The sequence below is a fragment of the Propithecus coquereli genome, unplaced genomic scaffold (assembly GCF_000956105.1).
Source record: "Propithecus coquereli isolate 6110/MARCELLA unplaced genomic scaffold, Pcoq_1.0 Scaffold63, whole genome shotgun sequence".
Taxonomy (NCBI): domain Eukaryota; kingdom Metazoa; phylum Chordata; class Mammalia; order Primates; family Indriidae; genus Propithecus; species Propithecus coquereli.
The window spans coordinates 8118230-8131611 of record NW_012152285.1 but is presented as its reverse complement, the minus strand read 5'-3'; the positions used below and the strand labels follow the sequence as shown (position 1 = coordinate 8131611).

General features: G+C 37.1%; 1 protein-coding gene across 3 annotated transcripts in view; it reads right to left on the bottom strand.

Annotated features, from left to right (window-relative positions):
- Positions 1-1024: 1024 nt before the first annotated feature.
- Positions 1025-13382, bottom strand: part of EXOC6 (exocyst complex component 6) — a 212063-nt gene continuing 199705 nt past the window's right edge. For 2 of the 3 annotated variants that reach the window (XM_012659725.1, XM_012659724.1), the window contains exons 21-22: positions 3420-3532; positions 1025-2308 (exon numbers count right to left, since the gene is read on the bottom strand). In XM_012659725.1, the coding sequence (XP_012515179.1) occupies positions 2176-2308; positions 3420-3532 (246 nt within the window). In that variant the 3' untranslated portion in view covers positions 1025-2175. The remainder of the gene's footprint in view (positions 2309-3419; positions 3533-13382) is intronic. The other variant, XM_012659727.1, reaches the window with a different exon arrangement.

Below are 13382 nucleotides of genomic sequence, written 5' to 3'. Positions count from 1 at the left end.
GGCTGCTGGCTGTCTCTAGGATCCCCGCCCTCGAGCTTCGAGGCGCCCTCCCCCCGCCACTCCAAGGTGGCAGGACTGGAGTGTTGCCTCCTCGCTAGGTCTTTCAGGGAAACTGCGGTCGTCGACGCCCGCGTTGGCATCGCAGGAGCCCACAGGGATAACGGGGCTGAGACTCAACGACAGTCCCCTCGCCCTTCCTGGTTCTCTGATCTACCACTTGAGGAATCCTTCGAAAGATGGTAGTTTCATTGCTGCCCAACGCTTCACAGAGACGCCCGAAGCCCGTGAGAAGTAGATATTTCTGAGCCCCTTTCCGGTCTCAGGACCGAATTCATTCCCTCCCTCCCGCCTCCAGTCATTACTCTGCGTGGAGCCCTTTAAATATGCGTGGGCACATCGGGGTGTGTGAACCCGGATCAGTGCGTAGGGAGGGAGCCAGTATCTACCCCTCTCCGGAGTCCACCCCACGATGCTTCATCAGTTTACCCGGTTGCGTTTTGGGCTTTGTGTGTCCCATCCAAGGGCTCTAAATGCCTCCACAGCGCAAGGACAAGGAGTGTCTGCGCTGGCGGGGCGCGGGACGGTAGTGTGCAGGGTGCTTGGATTATTGGGAACCGTAGAGAGGTTCACAGTGGTCTGCTTCAGGCGGTGCAACAGTGACATCTCTCCGAATCCCGGGACCCCCCGGACGCGTCTGCCAGAGCAGGGGAGGCATCCAAGTTCCTCCCCTGGAGGGCTGGTAAGGCACACGAGGGACAGCCACATTCCAGAGTCTTCAAAGAGAGCTAGCTGTTCACCGCTCTTCTCTTAACTTCCGGATTTTATTGTGCCCGAAGCATTATCACGTTTTTCACGTAATATTTTTTAAAATGTGAAATACTTTAAGATGGTAGATGATCAAGAGAACAAATGTATTTTTTTGTTGTTTTGGTGCCACTTCATTCCAATAACTAGGGAATAACATGCTTTTCTGAAGGAAGCAGTTGTTTTAAATCAGGAAGCTCTGAATAGACAAAATCAGCAATGCATTTTCAACAACTTACTCAATCTTTTTAATATTTCATCACAAAAGCAAGAGATGTACATATAATTCTTTATGCTTTTTTTTTTTTTTTTTTACAGAGTCAGGTATTGTTTCTTACAGGCATAAATCCTGAAAATGCAAAGGGAGTATTCAGCATAAATACAATGAAGGAGAAGAAAGATCAGATTTATATCGCCATTTGGACCACAGTAACTTACACAAAGGAAAATGTACATTTGTTTTAGGTTTTCCAGAATTCATTTGGTTTGGCTTGTTTCCACAGTGAGGATACAGTACTGAGATCTGCTATTTGAACAAAGTAACCTGACCCCTGTGGTAACTTCTGTTTGTAGGAATGTATCTACCCTAGCACAAGCTGCACCTGAAGTGGAAAGCCCAATTTAGTTTCTGTCCTCTCTTTTAACTTGAACCAAACCAAACCAAACAAATCCTAGAATGGGGTCAGCTACAAGCAATACAGTTGGAAATATTATCCCTGGTGAACAGAAACGACACTGCATCTTTAGAAAATCCAAAACCATTTCTTCATATTCAGAGCGATTAAATTAAACCACCCAAGGAGGACAAATAATTCACATTCTTACTGAGTTAAATCAAGTTTGATTTCAGGGAGCTTTAAAGATTTGTCTATTTCCCCCTCCGAATCAGCAGAATTAGAAATTTGAGTCTACTTAAATCGCATTGAGGTGCAAATAAAAGCTAAAAGTCAGAAAATGATAGTGAAATAAATACTCTCATATCAGACATGATTGCATTCCAAAACAATATACTGATGAAAAAGCAGAAAACCATTCGAGATAGAAAAAAGTACTTATGAGTAGAGGCATAAGTTTTTCTACTGTATTTGTGATCAGTTTCATATACAGTTTTTGACTTGATGTTATACTTTTGCCTTTTTCCCCCAAAAGTGAAAAAAATTAATGTCACATTTTTCCATATATAAAATAGTATTTAATTATTTAAAAATCCATACAAATGATATTTATTAGTATTTCTTGTTTAAGCCCTCATGTCTTTTCTCTATTGTATTTTTGAATTCTGTAAACAAATTGGTGCATCCTGACCAGTGCTTGTGGGAGATCAATGTTGAGTCACAGATTTGGTGCTGCTGAGTGCAAGCGGTGTGAAGTCTACGTGTGCTGGGACATACCGTTCACCAAACTTCTCAGCTGTTTCACGACTGTCTCTATCAACTTCTGCTTGTCTCGATCATTCTTCCTGAACTGAGCAAATATATTATTCTTTTTGCTAGTATCTTTCATCCTAGAAACATATGTGAATGAAGAAGCTTAGTAAAAGGAAATTAAAAGCTGTGCTGTCACAAGTAAAATATCTTGGCATGCTCTGAATTATCTCGCACTAATCCTATGTTTGAAAAATATACTTCAAAGAAAGTAGGTACTAATAAACTTACACATATAGCTACTACACAAAAAATTAGAAGCTTTATTTTATATTCTATATGAAGTGGTGTTTTTGCATTAGTTACGTAAATCTAAAATATGCTAAGTTTACTACTATCACACTATTTTCTAATATTCCATAAAGTATGCTAAAATACATACCCTCTATGGACTCTGCAAATCACATTCATAGCAAGACAAGGTGAAAGGAAAAATAGCATTAGAAAATTTAAAATAGTAATGTTTTGCCTCAATGGTGTGTCATGGCATTGTTATATAAATTTATTAATACATTTATTTTAAACTGTTCCTTTTGTCCTTTCAAATCAAATACACCACAGATATTTTGAAATGTGGGAAGATGATATACAATTTTAATTTTAAAATGGAAAATTTTAATACTGATACTTAAAATATGATTGAGTAAAGAAAAGTCTGCCACCCAATAGGGAAAAGAAATTTATGTTAAATGGGACAAGATGCACCAGTAAATCCTGTCACTTCAGTTTTTACTATGTTATTTTTTCAAATTACATATTGTCTACCTGCAAAGAATTCAAGTCCATAATGGTAGGATTTAGATAGCACTGGTGGCAAACATTCCAATTCCTGGCCACATTTTACAAAATACCTTATACCTTCTTTCCTGTGTTACAGATTAAAAAAAAAAAAAAAAAGCTCCAATTCTTATATCCCCAGTAAACACATTTCTAAGGTCAATTAAGCCTGCAATTCAGGATACAAAAGGAAAAATGTTTTGTCCTCATCACTATGAACAGCAATTATGTATGAAACTCCACCAATTCTGAAGAGCAAGAAAGAAAGGCTTATCTTTTGGTCATTAAAATGGACTGAGCTTTTAAGCTCCAACTAGACATTTCTCTTTTGATAGAAACCTCTAGTTCTTCATTTTATCACTGAATCAAATAATGCTAAAATGTTATACAAAAAAATTTTCAGAATATACTCACTTCTCCAAAAGAATAAGGGCTGTGTTTGGATTCACCCGCAAGTACTTAGAAGCTGGTTGTCCATAATCGGCTAGATAAGTAGACCAATCCCAAACCATAAACAGGTCAAGGAGCTAAGGAAGATGGGGGAAATGTTAAAATTTTTGATTATTTACCCACAGTTAACACATAAATTAAGTATATGTTATTCTTGGGCCACTTTAATATGACTTGCTTTTTAATGGAATAGAATAAGGAAATTCATCTTTAAAACTTTGTTAGCTGTGCTTTATAACCAAAATAGTAGATACTATCTTTTCACTTAACATTACTAAAATTGCCAGGGGTTGTTTTCTAATAAAATATTGTATTTTCAAATAATTATAAAATAATGAAAATACTGTTAATATAATCATATTAACAATTGTACCGATGTAGAGAGATTTTATCTTTACACGTTATTCAGTTGGTACCCAAATTCAATTAATAAAGGTTGGCGCTACTACCTGTACAAAGAATTTTAAAGAACTTAAACTGAACCTTTTTTCTTAGTGTTAAGTATGTTTACCTTTCAAAGAAGCTGTTTGCACCTAGACTTTTTCCAAAGTAATTTAAACCAAAAGCTCAGATAATCTCAATTAAGTGCATTAAACAACCTCTGCTGGATTCTCCCTGGTGATAGATCCTCAGTAGTATTATGAAATGAGGGCTTGAGGATTCAGCCTGTTAACTCTAGCAATCATTTTGTATAAACAAACAAAAACAAAAAAGAAACCCTCTTGTTTTCCGTGGTGTCTTAAAATTGACTATTTACTTTATAATCTCCAGTTAGAATCATTGTCAAATATGGAAGTAATCTTTTAAAAGCAATGCCATGCCTAAACCAAAGCACCAAACTCTTTATCCAACTTTAAAACTCTAATCCCCTTTAAGCCATTTAAAACCAACTTCCTATCCCTATTTGAATTGTTTCAGAAAGCTAAATGCTTTACTTACTCCCTTCCCTTAGTTTTTATATTATTCTTTCTTTTTGTTTTAACTCACTTTATAAGTAAGGGGTCTATTGGTTTTGCCTTCAAATAGAGGAAACATTTGCATTTACTCATCAGATACAAGAGCGGACCCACTGACTCTGAGAGCATGGAAATCCAGGGTATTAAAACCACCTAAAGAAAGGTTATGAGAAACCAGCTTTTCCTTAGGAAGGTAAAGGACTTGTCTGACTCTTTTCCCATCCAATTTACAGCTATTAACAGAGACTTTCTAAAAAAAGGCAGAAAATTCTATCATGAAAATGTTAACTACAAAAACCCCCTCTATTTTCTTTCCGACAAGATAACATTCTAGGTCATATCAAAAGTCGAAACACTGGTACAGAAACGACACTGAGACAATGTTAAAGAATATACTGCCTGAAAAACAAAAGGGAACTTACCTAAAGTTCGGTATAATTTTTAACTATTGTTTGGCAACAAGTAGATTTTTTCCCTCTTTTCACGAGGAGGAAAAGTTACTTTCATACACTCAGATGGTAAGAATGTAAATTGGTATAACTTCTCTGGAACATGATTCTGCAATGTGTTTACAACTGTATAAAAATTGACATTCCCTTTGACTTAGTAATACTACTTCTAGGAATGTAACTTCAGGAAACAAAGATTTACGCACAAAGATAATATCAAAAATGTTATTTGTGTTATCAAAAACCCGAAAACAGCTTAAATCTCAGTATTAAGGGAATGGTTAAGTAGTGAGTTATATCTGTACAATGCATATCATATGGTTATTAAAATTAATGTTTACATAGAATTTTAAATAACTTGGGAAAATTTTTATGATAAATGTCGCTGCTTAAGTTACATAAAAACCCATCAAAAAAGACTGGAAGAAAATTTGAGAAAATGTTAAGAGTGGTTGTTATAAGCCAGGCACAGTGGCATGCACCTGTAGCCCCAGCTACTCAGGAGGCTGAGGCAAGAGGATCCCTTGAGCCCAGGAGTTTGAGTCCACCCTGGGCAACATAAGTGAGACCCCCATCTCTAAATATAATAATTTTTCAAAAAGAAAAGCAGAAAGACAAAAGAAAGAAGAGGAATGGCTGTTATTTGTATGGTAGGATTAAGGGTAACTGTTATTTTATTTTTATAATACTCCACAATGGATATGTGTTAATGCTACAGTTAGAAGTAAGGTTTATATATTTACTTATTAAAATGAATTTCAGTAATGAATACCCTTCCCACAGCTGTCAGCAAAAGCCTCATTTTAGAAGATTCCTTTTACAGGTGTATGTGTTTAATGTGTGTGCACATGCACATAGTCAGCAGAAAGTAACCACTTAATAGACTGGCTATAATCTTCCTTTCTTTCCAAAAGGCATTAGCAATGTGACCTTTGGGATATGGAGGAGGGAGGGGTCTTAAAACAAGAGGCTTTTTTTCTCTTAGGCTGATCTACCCCCAGGTGGGAAAGGAGGAGCCTACTCAATGAATTAAAAACCCACACCAACTCCAACTGTGAATACAAAATTGATTCTGCTACAGCACAAAACAGACTTTCCTAGATAAACACGATGCTTACATATGGTCACTCATATGCAAATTTCTCATATGCAGATACTCATGTGCAAATTACCAGAAATTACAGGAACCATAAAATTAAACCAACCTGCCCACACGTAGACAAATCTAATCCATATGCTTCTCTATTTACATCAATACTTTATCGAAATATACATTGCGTATAATTTATAGATACCTGTGGAAATTTGCACATAAATGGTTGAATGCTTTGCCACTGTGGATAAAAGAGCCAAGGATCTAGAAAAGATCCATTTATTTATTCAACGAATATTGACTGCCCGCCTATAATGTGCTAGATGGTATGCTAGACACCAGAAATACAGTACTGAAACTAGGCAAACTCCCTTTCCCCAAGGAGCTTACATTGTAAGTGGGGAAGCAGCTAACAAAGAAGTAATATTTTGATGTTAACATGAAGAAATTACAAAGAAAGAAAACCATTCACATAAAATCCTAGTAAACTACAGTAACACACGAGGAAACTACTATCAGTTTGATATAGAGTAAGATAGAAACCACCAATTCATGCACAAGCTGGTGATTGCTTGCTTTTACTCTGGGCCATGAATCCAACGGCTGGAGACTTGAGCACTATTTCATGTCGGTGTCCCAAAAGATATGGGGATGCGGGTAGAAAGGAAATACAGAGCAAACAACCATGCTGATCTCGTATTCTGATTTCTTATTTCCATGTGTATGAGGATTTTTCAAATGTGTAATATGCTGGAAAAAGTAAACAGAAACAAACTTCACAAAGCTAGGCAGGCAAACTCATAAAGTGTGTCCAGCACAGTGTGATCACTCAGTAGATATTCAAGAAATAACTGATTGACTGATGATGCCAGACCACTATTCCAAGTTTACTTGGGGCTTTTTTGTTAGGCTTCATGAGTACAAAAAATGAGCACCCTATAGACTACTTTAGTTTGTGCTAACAGCTCTCTGAAAAAGGCCAGTGTTGCCCTGCAGGCAAACTATGGCAACTGAATACAGTCAACTGACTTCCCTCCACCTCTCCCAAGTTTTCACTGGGATACTGATAAGGAGGACAGATTCCCTTAATGATATAGGACTGGGTCTAATGTTAATTGAGTTAAATGATCTTCCTAGAGAAAGCAGTACTAATATTTCTGAATGATCTACCAATGTCTCCCATCCATAACAATTATAAGGTTCTTTTTTGCTTCTTAAAATACAGTTTATTGAAGGTTGTAACATAAGATGAGGACTTTATTCCTGGGTCCCATCTAACACTATGTCAGGCCAGAGTTTATGGACTGAGCCCATTTCCATAGGCTGCTACTCAAGCCTGTTCTGACCAAGAAGCACGATCCCTGGTCTTTGATTGTAATGACCTAAAAAGAACATGATTGTTCTGGATTCAGAGTGTGACAGGAAAGGAAAAGGAAACTGCTGCCAGGTACAAACATTGACACCTTCACTGCACACCAAAAGTCGTTGCCTTGTGCCTCTCACAATTGGTCAGGTTTCACAAGATAGACTATTTCTTAATATTAAAACCCAAATTATGGAAAAACCTCACCTATTTCAAGTTTTGCTTCCTTCAGATGGCAGTGCACAAATAATACATTTGTTATTAACCGCACAAAATCTTTCAGTCCTATAAATAAACAGTAAGACATGGTCTCAACAGGTGAATTTATTAGTTAACACATATACCTGAAGTTCAGAGACATAGATCAAACATGAACAAAAACAAAAATCTCCCCAGATTACCCAAAAGCAATTTTACAATTACTTATTAAAGGATAGTCAGGCACACGATAATGAAAATTGGTATTAAGTTCTATAAATGGGTTTGTTCCAACAGTCAAGTAAAATAATTCTACTTTAAATCCTTTTGGGAAGTAAGCAAAGTATGGATCATATAAAAATGAATAGCGAAATAATGTGTCTCAGTTCTATCTCATGATGATTTATAAGATTATCTGAAATTAGTATCCTAACTTTTTTTTTCACCAAGGATTCAAAACTACCCTTCATAACTAATCTGAAAACATAAAGTGGATGTATGCCAATATTTGTAAGTGAGTTGTAAGTTTCACTTCCTCAGAGTTCCCTGTGTGTGTGTCCAGCAAACAAAAACATCAGCTTAAGGAAAGAAATGGTTGCATGGGTGGTCCCATTTATATGCTCAAAATAGTTGAATCACTTCAGAATCACTGAGGAATTCATTTGTGTCAACCCATTTAGCTTGCTGACAGTTTCTCATCCTACAGACTCACTCTGGATCTACACCCAAGAAACTTGGGGTCTCAGACCTGTTGAGATCACTTTGTGCAAATGCCACAATGAATCTAGGCAGACTTAAAACCATTCTATGAAACTCTTGAAGTGACTTTTTGCCTTTGTAAAAGTGAATCCACAGTGTCAGGTCATTTTTTCCTTGAATCTGGTTTAGCTTTCTTTGTTTGGGGTCTTTTGGGTTTTGCTTTTGAAGCACCTCAGGGGCAGTGACCCAGGACAGAAGATAAATAAAGTTAAGCCAACCTCAAGAGAAAAGCAACTGGGGATACCAGGTTTGCTTTTGTAAACGTGAACAGTGACCTGGGGGCTCAGGGTCAACCTCAGTCCCCCAAATACCCTTTTCCAAACACTAAATCCACCTGGGACCTCAGAGTTGCTTTGCAGACTCCAGGAGTAAACCAGGAGATCATTTTTCCTTTGCCTCCAAAAAGCAAAGCTGAGGCAAGGGTTCCTAGAGAGTTTCAGTGATTTAAACAACAAAAAAAATCCTAAATGTTAAGACAGCTTTAAGGAAGAAATACTTGTCCTTCAAACAAATCCTGAGCAATTAGTCCCTGGGAATTCACCAAAAATGGGTCTTACTAAGTTAGCCACATTGGAGAAAAATACAGTCCTTTTTCTAAATATATGGTGAGATCAAATGATGAGCTCCACATGATTTTTAAAGCCTTTGGCTTTTCCTTCCTTTCCAGCTATCTGAAAACACCATGTTTGGAAAACTCCATGTGCAGCACAGAAGAGAAGTTTAAGCAGCAGCCAGAAGGAGCTTAGACAAAAACAATAAAGCAGCAAAACCATATTGTACCTTCAGCCACGTCACTTTTTTGCCTTCGGGTGTGACTTGCCCTGATGCTGCCTTTTGGCTCCTGATACACCCTCGCCCAAGCCTGCCACCTTCAAATGTCCCATCTGCCAAACCTGCTCCCACTCATCTTTCCACTCCCACTTCTGTGAGGACTAGGAGTGAACTCTGAGCACTCTGTGCCCTAGAGGCTGCTTAAAGATATCCGTCTCTTTAAGTCACTTCACTCAGGGGACCTGTACATAGCAAACGTAGAATGTTCTTTAAGTATTTTTGATGCTAAGCTAATGTAGTAGTCCTAGATAACCAATAGGTGGGTTTGGAATTTGGAAAAAAAGAGGCAAATAGTGAAATCTACATAATCAATTTATACACATCTATATTTGCTTTATTTTGAATTTTTTTGGTCACTACCATGGCTAAAATGGCACATAGATACATATGTATGAATTTATGTGGTTAATTTTTTTTTACTAAAATTAATTTTATCACAGTAATACATAGTTAATAATCAAATGGAACATACCATGAAACCAACAGTTCACTGTCTTACTTTTTCCATTCTTAGAAGTAATCATGTTTAACTCCTTTTTTAGTTCTGGTGATTACCCCAATATCTTTAATAGGCTTATTTTTCTAATTTTAGATTTATTGTCTTACAGCTATCACATATGAGAGGTACCTTACGTATACCACCTTTCTTTATGGTAGCTATCGCACAATTTTTCTCTAATTTTTGTTTTTCTAACTTTACTATAATTAAACCTATATTTCTTGTTATATCACCATTTTTTTAGTTTTTTTTTTTTTTTTTAACAGCTTTGAGATGCACTACATAATTCACCCATTCAAAGGATATAAATCAGCCAGGAACGGTGGCTCACACCTGTAATCCTAGCACTTTGGGAAGTGGAAGGATCACTTGAGGCCAGGAGTTCAAGACCAGCCTGGGGAACACAGCAAGGCCCCATCTCTACAAAAAAAATGGGGCACAAATCAATGGTTTCAACTGTATTCACAGAATTGTGCAACCATTAATTTTAGAGCCCCCTAAAGAATCCCCATGTCCATGAGGAGTGACGCTGTAAATGGGAGTTATGCAATGTGGTCTTTTGTAACCAGCTTCTTTCACTTAGCATGATGTTTTCAAAGTTCATCATGTTGTAGCATGCACCAGTACTTCATTCCTTTTTATTGCCAAATAATACTCCATTGTATGGATAAACCACACTTTGTTGATTCAAGCATCAGTTGATGCATGTTTGGGTTTTTTCACTTTTTGGCTATTATGAATAATGCTGCTATGAATATTTATGTATTACACAAGTTTTTGGGAACAAATGTTTTCACTTCCCTTGGGTATATACCTAGGAGTAGAATTTGTTACATAAGCTTTTAATAGGACCTTCTGACTCTCCATTTAGTTAATATGTAGTTGAGCTTTAAAGTAATTCTTTTGGCAATCAAGGTTTAAAACATTTAAATTATGTATTTAAGTCCAAAGAACAATAGATATTTGACTAAGGCTTCCTGAAAGTTCTATGCAGAAAGCTGTTAAGTTCTTATCAAGAATTTTTTTATTTCCTATTTTTGAAAAATAAAAAAACATGCAATTATCCAATACAAGAAACATTTCATATAGTTTCCTCAAGTAGATTCACTTCAAATAGTTTAATGTGAGGTTTTTATTACAAACACACACACACACACACACACACACACACACACACACACACACACGGCTTGTTTTTCTTCAGTCGTAAGTTTAGCTTCCTGATACTGTAAGGTATGTCATCATGAAGTTGTAGCACTTACCTAATTACTGAGACCAAAATCTGGATTCAGTCTGCTTTGACTCCTCTCTCTCACAATTCCTGCATCTAACTTATTGCCAAATTGTACCAATCTAACCTCTAAATATTTCTTGTATTCACTTTCTTCCTACTTTCCAGCCCTACTACTACTACTGTCCTAGTTCAGACATCACAATCTCTTCCCTGGGGACTTTGGTCTTGCCCGTCCTCTCTCCTCTCTTCCAATACCCAATTCACCAACCTCCATACTGCTGCTAGAAAGATTCAGCTAAAACACAAATTTGATCATACCATTCACTGGCTTAAAACCTCTGATGGCTTCCCAATTCCTACAAGATAAAGTTCAAGTTCCTCAACATGACATGCAAAGCTATCTTGCACCTTACCCAGGTCAACTTTTTAGTTTCCTCTCTTACTTTATAATTCAAGCTCTTAAACAAAGAACTACTCTTAGTTCTCTTACACATTATGGTTACCCCCAGGACATTGCTCATTCTCCTCTCTCCTCTGTGGAGTCCCTTTCTCAACTCCTTCTTCACCCAGGTAGCTCTTAGTTATTCTATTAAACTTAAGTCTGGAATTACCTCTCCCAGGAAGTCTCCCTAGACCACCTTGGTTGGGTTAGTTGTTGCTTTTTGTATCCTCATAGTGCCTTCCATATATCTCTATCACAGTACTTTGATATCATGGGTTAATTTTTTTACCCACTAAATAATCAAATATCAGTAACGTTTTTTTCTGGGTATGGTGGCTTCCACCTGTAATCCCAGCTACTTGGGAAGCTGAGGTGGGAGGATCCCTTGAGCCCAGGAGTTTGAGAGGAGGCAGGGCAATGTAGGGAGATTCCATCTCAAGCAAATAAGCAAACAAAAAATAAAACTAAACAAAAAACCCAAAAAACCTCCTATTTTAGTGTGGGTGATTCATGGCTATCCCAGCTCTTGCCTCTTTCTAATATCCCAACAGGAGAATTGCCCTTTTCCTCCTAAAAATATACTTCGTAAGTGCCTCAAGGCTGGTGACTTATTTTGTTTAATATCTATATCTTCACATTTGGCCCAGTACCTGGTATATAGTAGGTGCCAACTAAGTATTTGTTAAGATGGACTGTGTTACTTTTTTTTTTTTTTTTTGGACACAGGGTCTCGCTCTGGGCTAGAGTAAAGTGATATCATCATAGCTCAATGCAACCTCCATCCTCCTATCTCAGCCTCCAGAGTAGCTGGACTATAGGCTCACACTACCATACCCAGCTAATTTTTCTATTTTTTGTAGGGATGAGGTCTCACTCTTGTCTTGCTCAGGCTGGTCTCAAACTCCTGGCTTCAAGCAATCCTCCCGCCTCTGCCTCCCAAAGTGCTAGGATTATAGGGGTGAGCCACCACGCCTGGCCCCTGTGTTACCTTTTGACACACAATTTTATAAGTTTGCACTGAACCTACATCTTATATACTAACAATATAGCTATGTTGTCATTTAATTTACATGTAAAGTATTAATAATTAGGACATCTTTGACTTTTTAGTAATGTTTTATAATTATTCTGAAAGCCAGACTATTTATTGATTGATTTAATTTGTACTACAGAATGCACTAAAATATTTTACAACCAAAGTTCTGCTCTTGAGATTATCTTTTGTAAACCAGTAATGCCACCATCAAACACATTAAATAAACATTCCTGGGTCAAACATTTAATTTTCTGTCCAGATTCATTACATCATCTGCTACACTTACATAACAGGTAATTATGTAATGATTTCATCAATGAAGCTCAAAGACTTCTAATACTAAAGAAATCAAACCTTGAAAGTCATGATGAGAGGTGTTCACTAGACTTTCAATTCTCTCTGATGAGTCATTTTGCTCCACTGAAGCTATAAAGAAATAAGATCTGCTTGTATGAATTGACTTTGGAAGAACTTGAGCAAGAAAGAAAGATAATATGAATTAGCCAATGAAAAAAATTGTATGCCAACGTGTCTATACTCCAGGACATGGTAGCTGTTTGAATGAAGGAAGAGAGATCAAGCTGGGATCTCTTTATGTACTCCTTTATAGTGCAATTGTTAAGAAAAACAAGGAGGAGAGGTTAATAAGTTTTTTCCAAATTTGAAAGAATCTAAGTGGGTAATCTCCCTCCCCACCCCTGCCCCAATGGTTGTGATTTAAAATAAGGAAAATGAAAACTTGGAGAATCTAATAGCTGGATTAATTTAGTCCTCAATAAAAGTAGTCACATATGCTTTGTTCTGAAATTTTAGTAAGTCAAAAAATATTTATAATTTGCCATTAGTTATAAACATTGATTCTGGCTTAAAAAAAACAAAAAAAAAACCAAAGTTGAACAAAAGTTAAAACTACATGCTTCAGACCCTAGAAGCACCTTATCATTCTATTTTTCAAAATGGAACTCAAGGCCGGGCATGGTGGCTCACGCCTGTAATCCTAGCACTCTGGGAGGCCGAGGCGGGTGGATCGCTCAAGGTCAGGAGTTCGAGACCAGCCTGAGCAAGAG